Below are 15144 nucleotides of genomic sequence, written 5' to 3'. Positions count from 1 at the left end.
ACAGCAGCCACCTGATTCTTGGAATGATGCACATTGGAAAGCAGACAATCCTCTGAAATTCCTGAAGCTGCTGCCAGCTGTTGTACACAGTAGGCCGTTTTTTCCTTTTAGTTATCCCCCACACAAGATGGTTGCAGAGAGATATAATTGAGAATTAGTAACTCTATAATTTACTAATGTTCCACCCCCTACATACTCAGAGCCAGTACACAATAAACAAAACAGGGAAGTCTCCTAATATTTTTATTGTTCCTTAGATAACTGTGGATAGTACAAAGTTTTCCTCTTTAAAAAAATTAATTTCCTTCACAAGTCCATCCTCCTAAGACTTCATATGGGAATCTGATGCCACAGAATATCCACAGAAGCTATTTCCATCAATCATAATGCTGTGTAGATATTATAACAGTAAGAGAATATTTTTAAAATTAGCAACATGAAATTGATTACCTGTGTATAAGGGGTGAACACTGATTCATCATCATTTTTTTAAGAAACGAAACCATCATTTATTAATCCAAACTACATCATTGCGTTTACAACATTCATTGCATAAACTAGACATACAAAGTTTTGCCACCTCTGGTAAATAACAGACATACATGATACAGTATATTTGCTGAATACATAAGTTCAAACAATATGGGTACAACAACTTGTTCATAATACATACTTAAACCATCATGTTTAATAATTACTAAGACACAGATCCATGAGCTACTTTGGGTCTCAGTACAGTTAATCTAAGAGACAAAACCACAGTTGAGAGACAGTAGCTGCAATGGAATGCAAGTAAAACTAACCAGTGTTAGCCTTAACCAAACACCCCCTGGAGGGGGTCAGCTTTTCCACTTAGAAATACAAATCACACATCCATCATAGCTGACCGTGATGTAGGAAAATGTCCATGCAACTCACATGAGAGAGAGAGAGAGAGAGAGAGAGAGAGACTCCCCAGTGATAATTTCCAACAGTCATTGCCTTACTTCTTTTGCATGTACTGGAGATTTGCTATTGGAACCAAAAGCAAAACAAAAACTTCAGTGTTTCTTTAAGTGCAGTTCCAGCTGCAAGTATATGATTATTCTTAAGTCTACAGAACACAGGCTTGGACTTCTAGAAATGTAGAGGTAATGCTGATGTCAGGTGTATGCTGTATAATCCTCTGTCAAGTTGTTCTTTATTTTGGCAGCTGTTTTTTAATGTGTGTTTCCTTGATATTAGTATTTTTTTTAAATTAGTTTCTAGACAAAAGTGGACTACAATTCATCAGACCTGATGACGTGGAAGAGGGTGACGTTGTAAAGTATCTGATGCCCGTTGTTCCAAGCGTAGAGGGCTCGGTCCTTCGGGTTGTAGTCTAACATGGAAATGTGTGAGTATTTGTTTTGGAATGGGATATCAATGTACTCGTATGTGGAGGCGTTGGTCTGGTAAGCATAATGCACCTTGGTTCCTCCCGAGTACCCGTTGGTGACGTAGAGCGTACCGCAGATGATAAAGGCCTCGCCGGCGCTGCGTTTCGGGTAGCTGGTGTTCCAGGTCTGCAGGCTCTGCAGGGTGTTGGGATCCAGCTTGCTAATAACAATGTTCCCCGCGTTTTGATTGGTAGCATAGACAGCCCACAAGCCATTTTCATCCACCATGAGGTCAATGTCAGAATGGCCACCCCAGGCGTAGTGGTACATGTTGTTGTAGCCAGCATAATCCAGGCTGCGAGTCTTGAGGATGCTCTCTGTTTTCAAATCAAACCTGATGATTATGTGGCTTTGGTATTTGTTGAAATAGATCGAGCCATTGTAGACCACTTGGCCGGTGCCAGACCAGGGGTGAGGGAGACGGTGAGAGGTGAAATTGTCTGTATTCATGAAATCCGACATGCTTTTGTACTCTCGTACAAAGCGGTTGTTGTGGTAGCTATCCATGTACCAGACCTAGGCAAACAATGGAAACACTTCATGTTAGAAGGCAGCAGAGAACCACCATAACAAATGAGCAATAGAGAGAGAGATTCCCTCCCACACACTTCTGGAAGATACATGGGGGGGGGAGGGATAGCTCAGTGGTTTGAGCATTGGCCTGCTAAACCCAGGGTTGTGAGTTCAACCCTTGAGGGGGCCATTTGGGGATTTAATTGGGGATTGGTCCTGCTTTGAGCAGGGGGTTGGACTAGATGACCTCCTGAGGTCCCTTCCAACCCTGATAGTCTATGATTCTATGATCATAAGTTACCTTAGAAATTAAACTAGATGTTAAAAGGGAACATTCTGAAGACTAAACTAAGGAAGCCTCACTTTGAGGAGAAAAGCCAGTCACTCTTTTCCCACTGTGTCTCATTATACCCGCAAAGAATGGACAGACTGTTTCTGGCCTCACTGGTTCTAGACGTGTTGCCCTCTAGCTCATCACCAGAACACACATTCCAAGACCCTGCTTATTCAGAGAATGACATGGAGGCCTGCAGCTATTAACAGTAGGTTTTCTCTTGGACAGACACCAAGGGCCACAAGAAATCCAGAGCAAATTGCTAGGAGGAGAGGTTGTAATTGGCAACCTGCTTGAAAATGATGTATTTGGAGGATGCTACCAATGATCAAAAAAATAGGCCCACAATCTAAAAAACAACTGATTGAATTAACTAGCGCACAAAAGCTTTCCAAGATGGGGAAGCTAACATCTTTACAGCAGCTCTGTAGTTTAAACTGTTGCCTTGAAGTACCGGGTGGTTGTTTTTGTCCTTTGAAAGGGCAATTAACATCTCAGTCTGCCTGGATAAAAAACAGTATATTATGTTGATGCCTCTTTTTTGCTTCCTGTAGGCCTCATCAAGGCAGCATGTATTAAATTATATCATCTGCTGCATGGAACTCCATTAATTTGGCATAGACAAGAATATGAATGCAATCGCTCAGTGTCATGGAAATTCATTGGAAAGTCCTTATCCGTTTAAAAATCATGCTCTCCTGCATCAAAAGCTCAAAGCGAGGCTGCTACAAGACAATAGATAAAGACATCAAAATCTCACTATTGTTAGATTATTGGTTGATGGTGGAGATATTTTAGATTATTACTTAAATGCCAGTTCACTAAGGACACTGTCTAGACTCCTTACAAAATGCTTTAGTCATCTGCAACCAAGACTGAAGCAAATTACAAAGCAATACAGTTAGCGAGGAGAAAAAAAAATCTGTCCTACTGACGACATTTTGTATGCAGCAGCCTAACAATAAGACAGCTGTTTTCTAGATCAGAAATTGTCTGAGCAGGAGAGAGAATATATGAAATAGGAGTAGAGATGACTTTTAGGAGGTGTATTTGCATGTCTTAAACAAATACAACTTTTGTCTGTATGGTCATTGCAAAACCTCCATCGAGTTCTGTGCAGGAAGATTGAGCACTTAAGTATCAATGGGAAAATTCATATTAACCGCAGATGTGCATAAGTGTATAAGAACATAATAATGGCCATCCTGGGTCAGACCAAAGGTCCATCTAGCCCAGTATCCTGTCTTCCAACAGTGGCCAATGCCAGGTGCCCGAGAGGGAATGAACAGAACAGGTAAGTATCAAGTGATCCATCCCCTGTCACCCATTCCCAGCGTCTGGCAAACAGAGGCTAGGGACACCATCTCTATCCATCCTGGCTAATAACCATTGATGGACCTACCCTCAACAAATTTATCTAGTTCTTTTTTGAAGAACTTTCCAAGGAGACAGTGTTAAAACCCATATCTGGATTAGAGTAGGGTTTGGGATTCAGATTTTACTTTGAGATTCTGGCCCCAGTGAAATCAACAACAGAACTTCTAGGGCAAGGATTTCATCCCAGGAGTTCAGGCTTAAACTGAAGAGCACTGACTGATCTCATGAGATTTTGACTCAATCTAAACTGGAAAACAGATACCTTTTGGTTCTGGATCTGCCCTGGAATCAGAACTGTAAGGGGTGGAATCAAGACCAGAGATTTTAATCTAATCTCCATCGCCATCTGAAACTTTGAAAGGGTTTGGATAGAAACCCCTGGTTCGAACCTATCTCTACTTTGATTAGCTATCCTCAAAAAATGTCCTGGGAAGTATTTGTCAATTTCACACTGCCCTTGTTTTGATCAAAGATGTAAAAGATAATTATGCTACTTCCAGAAGGAGCTGCACTGCTTTGTGTAACCAAAGATACAGTAGAGGTAACTGTAAATTCATAAAACATCCACGGTTCAGAACCCCACCATGCCATCATTGCCAGGGTCCTATGAAGTCATCTGCTCTCACATGGATATAAACATCCACACATTGGGTTTGGTTGTTTATCTTAGAATGGTAAATTAACTTTAGAGCTCTGCAAAACATCTGCACTGAACTTCAAACACAGCCCAGGTTTGAAACATTCTGCAAACATGGATGAAGGATGTACACACAACTGCAGTGTTCCATGCCCCTCCTTTGATAGGCCTGAGATGGGCATCAGAAGATCCCAGATAGAACAAGACACCGAGCCCTCGGCAAGATGGTAGAGACAGGACATCTTGGGAGAAGGGATGTGGAGTTTCCCCCTGCAAAGGTGGAGTTTATTGAATTAGGGGTTCCAATTTTGGGGTTAAAGACCATTTTACCTTAAACTGAATTTACCCAGGAAATGGCAATGCTTTATAAAAATCAAAACTGAGCCATCGTATTGCTCTGCTGCTCCTGTTTCATTATTTGGCATTAAAAAGTAATATATGCCAAGCTCAGTGGATATTTTAAAAACCATAAAAGCAGAAAACCTTGCTATGATGCTAACATTTTAGGGTGGCTGAATCGGATGAGATTCCTTGCTTCAGAAAACAAGAGATTGATAGCATTGTCTCGAGCCAGGCGTAGTGCAATCTGGCTTTGAGCTAGCTTCTTCCACACACAGCTCTGCCAGCACACATCAATCCCAGCCTTCAACAGCCGCCTACCCTTTCGTCGCCGGACTTCTCCAGAGAGACTCACAATCATGCTCAGTTGTGTTCAGTGATATTATGACATGAACAAATGACTCATTTAGGGACCTGAACAGAAGAACACCCACCAAACGTATTGTGCGTTGTGATGTAACTCGGAGGTGATCAGCACTTTGGTCACCACCCACCATCGACTTCAAACTCTGCCACTTAACCCATGAAATTCATAGATGTGTATGTTTCAGATAAAATCTATTGTAAATAATACATGTACTTCTAAACTTAGAGCTACAGTCCCTAGAAAACCTTGTTGCTCCCTTCCTACCTAAAAATATCATCTACCGGAGAAAAGAAACTGTGTGACAGCTATTAAAGAGAGGGCTCCTAGATGCTAAGATAATACAAATAATTAATAATAACAATAGACAAATAGCTTTCTGAAGATATTAGGAACCACGGAAGGCCCTTATAATGCAATCAGCCAATTAGAGTTTGTTTTGAAGATGTAATGGGCCGGATTCTCCTCTTGGACCAGTGTAAATCTGGAGTAGCTAAACTAACATCAATGGACTGAGTAAATACTCCAAAATTTAGCCCAAGCAGAATAATCCTGTGTCTTATTGAGAGTGAAAAGAGAAGTGATATGAGTACAGGGTTCTGGTTCTGCTCCATAATTACATTTTTAATGATGATGAGCATAAAGTTTGGTTTAATTCTTGTCAGAAGTCATATCAGACGGATCCTGTGCAGCCAATCCTGTTACTGAACAGCTAACCATAAGCACTTAAATTAACAAGCCAGCCAGACAACTTCATTGATTATGTACTTTAAAAATCCCTGTAAGCTTATGGATAAGCAAGGCCCGGCCTGGCGGCAGAATACAATAGGTCTGCTCTGAGAACCAAACAGCACATAGCAGAAGAATAATGAGTAACGAGATACTGTCACTCTGCTGCGCCAACCTCCATCAGACAAAGTGATTAAATCTGCATCAGTTAGAAGGTACAACAGCAATAAACTTGTAATGAAAGTTTGTCACCAGATCACTGTGTTCCAGCCTTGAAAATAAGCATTTTAGCTTCACTTTGCAATTTATCATTATATGGCAACAGAGGCTGGGGGTTTTTTTGGACATCATTTCTCATCATTTCTTAAGGTTTGTACCACTGATGCCTGTAAGAGGGATGCCTGGGACTAAAATAAAACCCCTTTCATCGGGATTTTGGATCTTGCAGTTGACGCAGAGTCTCTTGGGCAAAGCCACTAATGGGCAGGCAAGGAACTGGGGAGTTTCACAGATGCATAAGAGTTTAAGGCCAGAAGCGATTATTAGGTCTTCTAGTCTGACCTATATATCACAGGCCAGTACATTTCACCCAGTTACCCCTGGATTGAACTCAATAACTTGTTTGTTCATTAAAGCATCTCTTCCAGAAAGGCATCCCAGCTTGATCTGAAAACATCAAGAGATGCAGAATCCACCACTCCTCTTGGTTAATTACCCTCACTGTTAAAAAACCTCTGCCTTATTTCCAGTTTGACTTCGTCAGGCTTCAGCTTTCAGCCAATGGTTCTTGTTATGCCTCCCACTGCTACAGTAAAGAGCCCTTTAGTATCCAGTATTGGCTCTCTGTGAAGATATTTATACACTATAATCAAGTCACCCCTTCTTCTTTTTAATAAACTCAACAGATTAAGTTGGAGAGAGGAAGGGACAGACTGTCTGTCCCTCTGCATAGTGCCCTTGGGTTAATGCACATGTTCAGAACTAAGAAGCGTCTCTGCACTGAAATTGACTTTGGAATCATCAGTAGGTATCTTCTTTCTGGTAGGCTTCCTCCCAGTCTCAGCCAGAGAACCCAAACAAAGGGCGAGCTATTAAATTATTTGCGCTCCCACCCGGCCTTAACGGTGCTGCTGCTCCCCGTCTTTTGACTAAGGCTGCATTAAACAATAGTGAATTTCCATTTAGCCAAGCTTTTTCCTTTGTTTGTTTTGCATCCTACAATGTCCTCAGCAAATGCCTTCAGATATTTTCCATTCCATCACTCATTGGAAACCTAGATTGATTTTCAGCTAGTTATTGGCTTCGTACCTCCTTGTGAACAGAGCTGCACAGTCTGAATTGAAAAGACCAAAACAGAGCAAAACAAAAACCTCTCTTGATGCAGCAAATTAATTCTACACATCAATGAAGGTGGAGGAAGGAGGAGGACGGGAGATGTAGCTTGGTCAGTTGACTTTATCTGAGAGATGAGCAGCAGTGTTATAGAAATTAATGGGACTTTGATGGTCCCTTCCTGTTGGCTAATAACTATCGGCCTGATTCTATACAGACTTGCACCTTGAGCCATCATCTACACCTGTGTGAATTTTGTCAAAGCATGAAAAATAAATCTAGACTTGAACCACAAGCCTAATATTGGACTCTCCCTCTCATCTGCTTTGTGGAGGACACATACCTGTTCATTATGCTTTAGAAAACAGGGAAGCTTCAGACAGGGAAGCCTTTAAAAAAAATCTAAGGGAACATTAATTTTATAGAGAGCGGGCTGTTGCCATTAGCTGGCTAAACAGAAATGTGTATTCATCAGACCAATAAACAGCAAATGGATTTTAACTCAAAGCTGATAATGAGAAGCTCCTAGAGCACGTTTTGCACTTGTAACATACTTGGAATTTGCATTCAGGTATCCAGCCGGAAATAAGGCCACTGTTTTACTGAGCCCCCTAGGAATGTGCTTTATAAGTTAATAAAAACAATTACAGATGGTGAGTAGCCTGCCTAGAATGAGTGTGATGGGTCTCAGTCCAGTTCCTAGTGCACTCATGTCCTCTCCATTAAGAACTCAATTGTAATTGGCCATAACAGGAAACTTGGTTGGCATTCTCAGTCGACAGGCTGAGGATGGACTGACCCATGGAGATAGTACTATCCTCTCCTCCCCGGGGGCAGTGCCTGCATGCCAGAGTGAGGCACCTGTGGTGGGAGGGGGGAATTTGACCCATCATTACCAATGGATAAAGAGAGAACTCGAGGTGGCTGTGAGTCTGGAACTTTTCCATGACCAATAAAATTAACATAAAAAATAATGTCAGGAATAAAATAAATAAGTAAACCTCCCCCTCTCAAAAAAACCCCCCAACAATAACCAAAACAAAAAACCAACCAAGAGGCAGAGCTTCAAGAAGTGTTACAATGTGTGTGGGTTGCAATGATTTGTGGTCAGTCTCTCCAACTCCCTTGCCTTTGGGCCCATCAAAGAAGAGCCTTTAGAGAACCCAATCCAGGTTTGACACATAGCCCAGCACCTGCTGAGCAGGACTTTATGAGTTTCATAAGTGCTGTGTGGATATGCACGCAGTGCAGACAGGGTCAATAAAGCTCAGACGCATTAAGTCTTTCCACTGTCTTCAGTGGGCACTGGACTGGAGATGTGATGGTGGACCTCTATTCAGAGTCTCAGTGCTTTGATGCAAAGAGCTCTGAGTAACATGGGACATGCTGTGTGTGGGGCGGGGGGAGGGGAACTTTGTAATCTTACCTTGTTTTCACCTTCTGGAGCTAAAGGATCTGTCATCCATGATCCAAACCTTGATCCAGAGGTTTTTATTGTGACTGGGTCACTTATTCCTGTCAGCTTCCCACAAGCTGTAAAAGAGCGGAAAGTCAGTGAGCAATGAAACAAATGAGTGAATAGGCTTCGGCGTGTGTGGCAGACCTGAGACATTCAGAACTTAGCGGCTCTGAGGAGTGACACTGGCATTAAGACTCGCCTGCGTTGCTGTGACATTGCCTCTCTCCAGTTGATAGGGAGCTAGTTTAATTAAGGGCAATTAGATTGCGAACAGCTGTCGGATGCTTTTGTTTGTTTCATTCCGCTTAATAACAATTGTCCCTATCGCAGTGCCCCTAAGAAAATGAACTTTCCTGAAAACAGACGTGCTGCGAATGTCGCAGAATAGCAAATGAGGAGACGAGTTAGCCAGCGTCAGGCTGAGAAATTAGTCTGAATAGCGACTGCTCAGTTTTGCTGTAACAGACCTGGTGCTGCTCATTCTGAGTCTCCAAACATTCCTCTGACAGGTTAAAAAGGTGGCGCATTATATATAAATATACTTATCTTCCCAGCAAAACTATCTACCTGTACCTATCTGTCATCCTCTCTGGTGCCCAGCACCATAGTATCTAAGCACATCACAAATAGTAATGTCTTTTCCTCACATACAACCGCCTGTGAGGTAGGGAATTCTTGCTACCACATTTGTACAGATGGGGAATTGAAACACAACACGATTAAGGACATGAGTTTTAGAAGCACTGCACCCCTGCCGCTGGCTTTACCTGGAGTTTTGGATGGTCGGCATCTCTGAAAATCTGGTCGTAGTGATCTGCCCACGGTCACACAGTGAGTCTGTGGCAGAGCCAGGAATTGTGGCCAGATCTCCTGATCACTAGTCTAGTGATATAACCACTGCCCAAGCTAGTGAGCTTACTAGAACTGGGATTTGAACCTACACGGACACATGCGCATTGGAACTAAAGTCTAAGGGCCAGATTTTTAAAAGGTATTTAGATGCCTCAGGATTTTCCAAAGCACTTAGGCTCCTAACTCCCATTAACTTCAAACCCACCGAATTCAAGGGGAGTTAGGTGCCTTTTCAAAAGGGTGTAGGCATGTATCTGTGACTAAATACCTTTAAAATACTGGCTCTGATGTCTTAACCACTCATCCATTCTCCTTGCTCCTTCAATTGTCTGTATCAATCTCTCTCTTCCATGGTTCCACATAGTAAAATATAATCTTGTATCTTTCTCAGGATTCACACAAATAAATGTCTTCCATGCTTCATTCTTAGTGTCTAAACTATAGCCATATGGTGATTTCATATTTACAATAATACCCCAAAGTTTCAGTAACACTGCCATCCCAGGCTGTTGAAACGCTCACATATATGCACTAAAGAATGACAAGGGGAAAGTCAACGTAAGATGCAGCAGAAGAAACTGAACGTACTGTTGCTACAGAAGCAGTCGTCTAAAACCCTCGCACTGGTTCTGCAAAGTAGCTCTTATAGAACCATGTCCTTTATAAGCTGACATAAGGGTAGAAGAATATGGATAACAATGCAAACTAAACTTGGGAAGGTGTTCGCTGGCTCTTATCTTTATCTTTATATTTAAACCTGTGACACTTCACTCAAGGAGAAGGTCTCAGTAGTAAAGTGGAGTGTATGCTATTGTCAGTGGATTTTGATGCTTGAACTGAACTGCAGCGAACACGGTTTCTTTAGACAAAACTGGAAATCAGGGGCCAGATCTCTCAGGTGTAAGCTGGCTGTAGCTCCGCTGAAGTAAATGAAGCTGTGCTGGTTTACAGCAGTTCAAATCAGGCCCTTGATTTTAAGCTGTTATTAAGTACATGCCTAAGATTTCTGGGATATCTATACTTTGAGTTTCCACTTGGTCTGTTCTAATTAGCCAACTGGACGGCTTCTTAGCTATTCAGTAGTGGGTGAGATAGTTACCTCTGCTCCAGCCCCTTTACACTGGGCAAAAGCACCAGAGCAGTGAAAAAGGCCCCTAAATTTTTCCTAAAAGCCCTGTATATGGCTGAGAGACGCTGTGAAAGAGGGCCGTAAAGCATGCTTCTGAGGCCCCCGTCCCAAGCCCTGGCATGAGGGTGTGGCTGAAGGTGGGAGGGACGGGGACACAGACACATCATGCAGCTCTGTGGAAATTCTGGGCCGCCCTGTAGCCCATCGGCCAGCCCAGCGAGGCTGTGGTAACTTAGGCCTCTAGGGCTGTCTAAGTTACTCCAGAGACCCCAACACCACCTAGAATCAGGAAGGCAAAAGGTGCCTGGAAGCCATGTCAGCTATCCCATGGTAAAAAGACACTGGAGGCAATGCACTTTCCTGTTACAAGGTAAACTAGGATAAGTCGCCCCTGGGTGGGTGATGTAGCACTGACCTCGCCTAGCTACCTGGCAGTAAACACTACAAGTGCCTTGTCCCACGTTAAAATTTTACGGGGACATAGCTATTGGTGTTTCTTAGCTTGCTGTCAAAACAAACAAGAAAACCCCTCATTGTATCAATGAAGACAAAGCCTTAGACGATAAAAAAATACCACCATCCTAGTGTGTGTCCCTGACCCCCACCGATAACAATACCATGCAGCCCAAAATGTAGGTTGAACAATGAACACTTCTTGACATGGACTGAATTCAGCCTAAATCCCTCTCAGCCACGGATGAGGATGAGGTATTGGTGAAAGAAGACGAAGAGTTAAAAGAATACATGGGTAATTGCTTGCAAATTTTCCTGCACAGGACCAGCCTTTGTCTACTGACCTTCCAAATGTGCCCTGCCATTCTCATACCTCTATATTGCTGTCAATTGATTCACTATCCCTCTATTTTCCTGGAAAAAATACTTGTATCAAGCCCATTGATTTTTTTTTTACACTGATACCCATAAACTGGTGTTGTTTGCAAGTAGTAAGGCTACAGCTCACTATGCATTTAGCTGGAGACACATTTATAACAGTTTCCCAGTGGGGCACTGGGGCTGATCGTATTCCAGGCTAGAAGTCTCTTTCACGGTTTAAATCTGTCATGAGCCTCAGGTGCCAGGGGGCAAAATCTAAAAAGCTGGAGCTACACTGCCAGGATTTAGAAACGTAGGACTGGAAGGAAGTTCCTGGGTCTTTGAGTCCAGGCCTTGCTATCACAGGTAACCCCATCACACAATCCTATTCATAAATTTAGCATGTAGATTAAGAACCTATCACTTGAACAAGACTTGTACCCTGGATCCTCAGATTAAAAGTCAGATGCATTATCGATTTAGCCACCTGAGTTCCATCTAAGGTAAGACAACATCAGTCATTAGGTGTTATTGTTCTGGATGGGCAGCTACAATCCTTGCATTGCATTGGGAACTTTTAGTGGCATTTGTTCATTCCAGCCAAGAAGCAACTACAGACATTACACAATGGTCTTTTTTATACCATGGGCTTAGTGATTGCTGGATATAAGCTGTGAGGAACTGTGTTGTGAAAAACTCTACGAGGTGCTGAATTCTTTCTGCTAGGCATGGAGACCCCTCAATGTGAATCCAGCTCAGCATCTCACAGGATAGGATCCTTGTATAGCCCCTCTATTATACATAATTTGCACATATACTGCCTCGGATCTCAAACTGCTTTGCATACATTAATGAGTTATGCCTCAAAAGGCCCTGGTGATTGAAGGTTAGGGTGACCAGACAGCAAGTGTGAAAAATCGGGACAGGCGGTGTGGGGGAATAGGAGCCTATATAAGAAAAAGCCCCAAATATCGGGACTGTCCCTATAAAATCGGGACATCTGGTCACCCTATTTAAGGTTCTTGATTGTCGTCCCATTTTACATCTTGGGAAGTTGAGGCACAAAGAAATTATCTGATTTGTTCAAGGAGATACCGCGCAATGAGTCAGCGGTGGAGCTGGGACTAAAATCCAAAATTCCTGACTCTGCAGCCCCTGATTTAACAACACTGCCTGTCATAGAGCCTTTTAATTCTCAACTCCTCATTGAATGGGCCTTCTTTCTGGAACTCCTAAATTATGCTCCTTAATCACACCCAAGGGCTCACTCTTAGCAACAAAGAGCAACCCTTTCAAACTCTTAGGTGCTGAGTATTTGCCTACGTAGCAAACTCAGCCCTTCTGGGCTCAGAAAATACGAATAGCAGGGATATGTAGGCCACCCCTTTGTTCTGTGTTCATACAGCACCTAGCGCAACGGAGTCCTACCCAGGGCTCCTGCGTGCTACCACAATAGAAATAATTAATAATAATACGTGCCGGGCTCAGTCACGATCTTTATGCTTCTTTATACTCACACTCATGTTTTTCATACTGAATATCCCCATATCTGGGTAAACCCGAATAACCCCCAAATAGCTCAGTGTTTCTGCTTGTTTTTCCTATGACTCTTTTCGTGCTTCAGTTATGCAAGTTCAGACATTTGGAGGGTATTTCAAGCCCCTGGGTGGTCAGACTAGCATAAGATGACTTGGGTTTGCTTTATGTTGTCTCCACAAATTATTCCCGGATGCGGGGGGGGAAAAGGAGGGGCTTGAAAAAAACAAACACGACTGCACAACTGCTATGGAATGGCAGGTTTCTTAAGGACAGGTGAGACAAACATCTGTCAGGCAGGGTCTAAGCATACTTAGTCCAGCCTCAGCCTGCGGGGGATGGACTAGGTGACATCTTGAGGTCCCTTCCAGCCCTACATTTCCCCAAGCATCGTGTCAGATTTATTTGGGGTCCTGTTCAGCCCGACTGCACAGGGCTAGAGAGTGGCAGTCAGACTCATGCCAAACACCAGGCTGGCTCAGCAAATATAGTTTGAGGCTGAGATTTTCAAGGCTCAGTTCACTGGGGTTCCACATGATCCCTTCTTTTGACCCTGCCTTTACTAAATCACCCTCGAGGGAGGCGAGGGGATACCTCAGCCATCTAACATGGGTTCCAGCTACGGCTGTCATGTCTTCACTAGTCTTGTAATAGGGGTTAAAACACCTCTTTTTACACAGCCAGTGCGTGAGGAGTGGTGTCCGAGCAGCCATTTTAAAGCCATAGGATCTTTAGATTCATGGCAAAGGTCTTGCTTGATTTTGGACTTAACAGTTATTGTGAGTCGCCAGCACGACAGGCCAAGTTCGGGCCTTGCTTCATTGCTGGGGATAGATTCCTCCCCCCTCGGACAGAAGGAATCCCATGGAAGTCAAGGGAAATTATTTGTATCCTGCAGCAGGACAGTGACAGGGCTCTACTGGTGGGGGTGGAGCAATCACCACAGGCAATCTGCTGGCGTGGCCTGAGTGAGCATCTAATGCCGACAGACCCCGGTCGCCAGCAGGCAGGATTGAACCTGGGATCTCTGGAGCTTAGTGTATGAGCCTCTACCACACAAGCTAAAAGCCTCACAGCCCTTAGCTAAGGCTGTGGCAGACTCATTAATTTCTAAGTGGTCTTGGTGCCACTAAATGGGACAGAGCACCACACCCCGGAGGTGTGTGGGTTACAAGCGCTCCGAACTGTGAGCTCTTTACATCTGCTTTTAAAGGAATAATATGAACTCACCCAGATGCTAGCAGGCAGCTCAGGGCACGGAGGTGGCAGCGGGGGAAGGGTTATGCCCCTTTTGAGCCAGGGAGCGGATTCGCAGGCTGCAGCGCCTGCGTGGAAGCATAGGGAGAAGCCCACTTTGTCTTCGTCCCCACTACCAAATCCATCCCAAGGCCGTCAGACTTTCACCCTGAATTTGTTAATCCAGCAATGCACCTCCATTTGCACTCACTGGGGACGCATCTAGCCCAGTGTGATTTCACACACCCCTATTGTAACACTGGGGGCGTTGGGATCCACTCTCTTCCTTTGCAAGGACAGTTCTGAAGGTGGAAATGGACTTTAGCAACTAGAAAGCTCAGCACTGATCTTGCCTTTGTCTTCTGGCTGGGAGACCTCTAATCTGACTGCTAATCAAAATGCAGCTGGGATGGATGAATGCATGTGTAGTGAGGGGAGGGGAGAACACACTCCTCCAGTCCCAAAACTGTACGATTGTGGGGCGGAGTTCTGATGCTGTTGTTTTGTTTTAGGGATCAGCTCCCTACTCTGTGCCGAGCCCCATTTCATATTAGGGTGCGCACATTCTTCTTAATCCTTGGACAGGGAGCGCTTCAAGAATCAAGGGGAAGCTTGAAAGGGAGAGAATTCCAAACCTGCAGCGAGCAGCTGCTCTCTCCCACTTGCCCTCTAATGCAAGGAGCAATTCTGGGTGATATTCTCGCTGCTTCTGCAAGACTTCTCTTTGGCGCCTGCATGGAAACCTTCACCATGCCATAGAAAGAGCGATCTTTACAAAATGTGAACAGAACAACAAACGGAACCTGCCTTTGGGTAGATACGCTCACACACACACACCCCCCCCCCCAGGGTCAGGCAATGTTCTCAGTATTGATTCTTCAGTAAAGCTTAGGTGAAATAAAAAAGCAAAGGGGGAGGGGGACTTTGTCTAAACCAAATCGTTCTGCAGCAGCGTGGAGCTCAAAGCAATGGGGGTTACGGGAGGAAAAATACCAAGGAACTGGGAAGGGGCCCTCAGGCGCTGTGAGATGTCTCGGTCACGAGTCCAGCACCTTCAAGCTGGCCAGGCCCATGTG

General features: G+C 43.9%; 1 protein-coding gene across 3 annotated transcripts in view; it reads right to left on the bottom strand.

Annotated features, from left to right (window-relative positions):
* Positions 1–484: 484 nt before the first annotated feature.
* Positions 485–15144, bottom strand: part of OLFM1 (olfactomedin 1) — a 50886-nt gene continuing 36226 nt past the window's right edge. For all 3 annotated transcript variants that reach the window (XM_044992849.1, XM_044992848.1, XM_044992850.1), the window contains exons 5-6: positions 8470–8576; positions 485–1934 (exon numbers count right to left, since the gene is read on the bottom strand). In XM_044992849.1, coding sequence (XP_044848784.1) covers positions 1260–1934; positions 8470–8576 — 782 coding nt within the window. In that variant the 3' untranslated portion in view covers positions 485–1259. The remainder of the gene's footprint in view (positions 1935–8469; positions 8577–15144) is intronic.

Source organism: Mauremys mutica, chromosome 18 (assembly GCF_020497125.1).
Source record: "Mauremys mutica isolate MM-2020 ecotype Southern chromosome 18, ASM2049712v1, whole genome shotgun sequence".
Lineage (NCBI taxonomy): Eukaryota > Metazoa > Chordata > Testudines > Geoemydidae > Mauremys > Mauremys mutica.
Note: the sequence above shows the minus strand (reverse complement) of the source record. Positions and strands in the feature narration are given on the sequence as shown.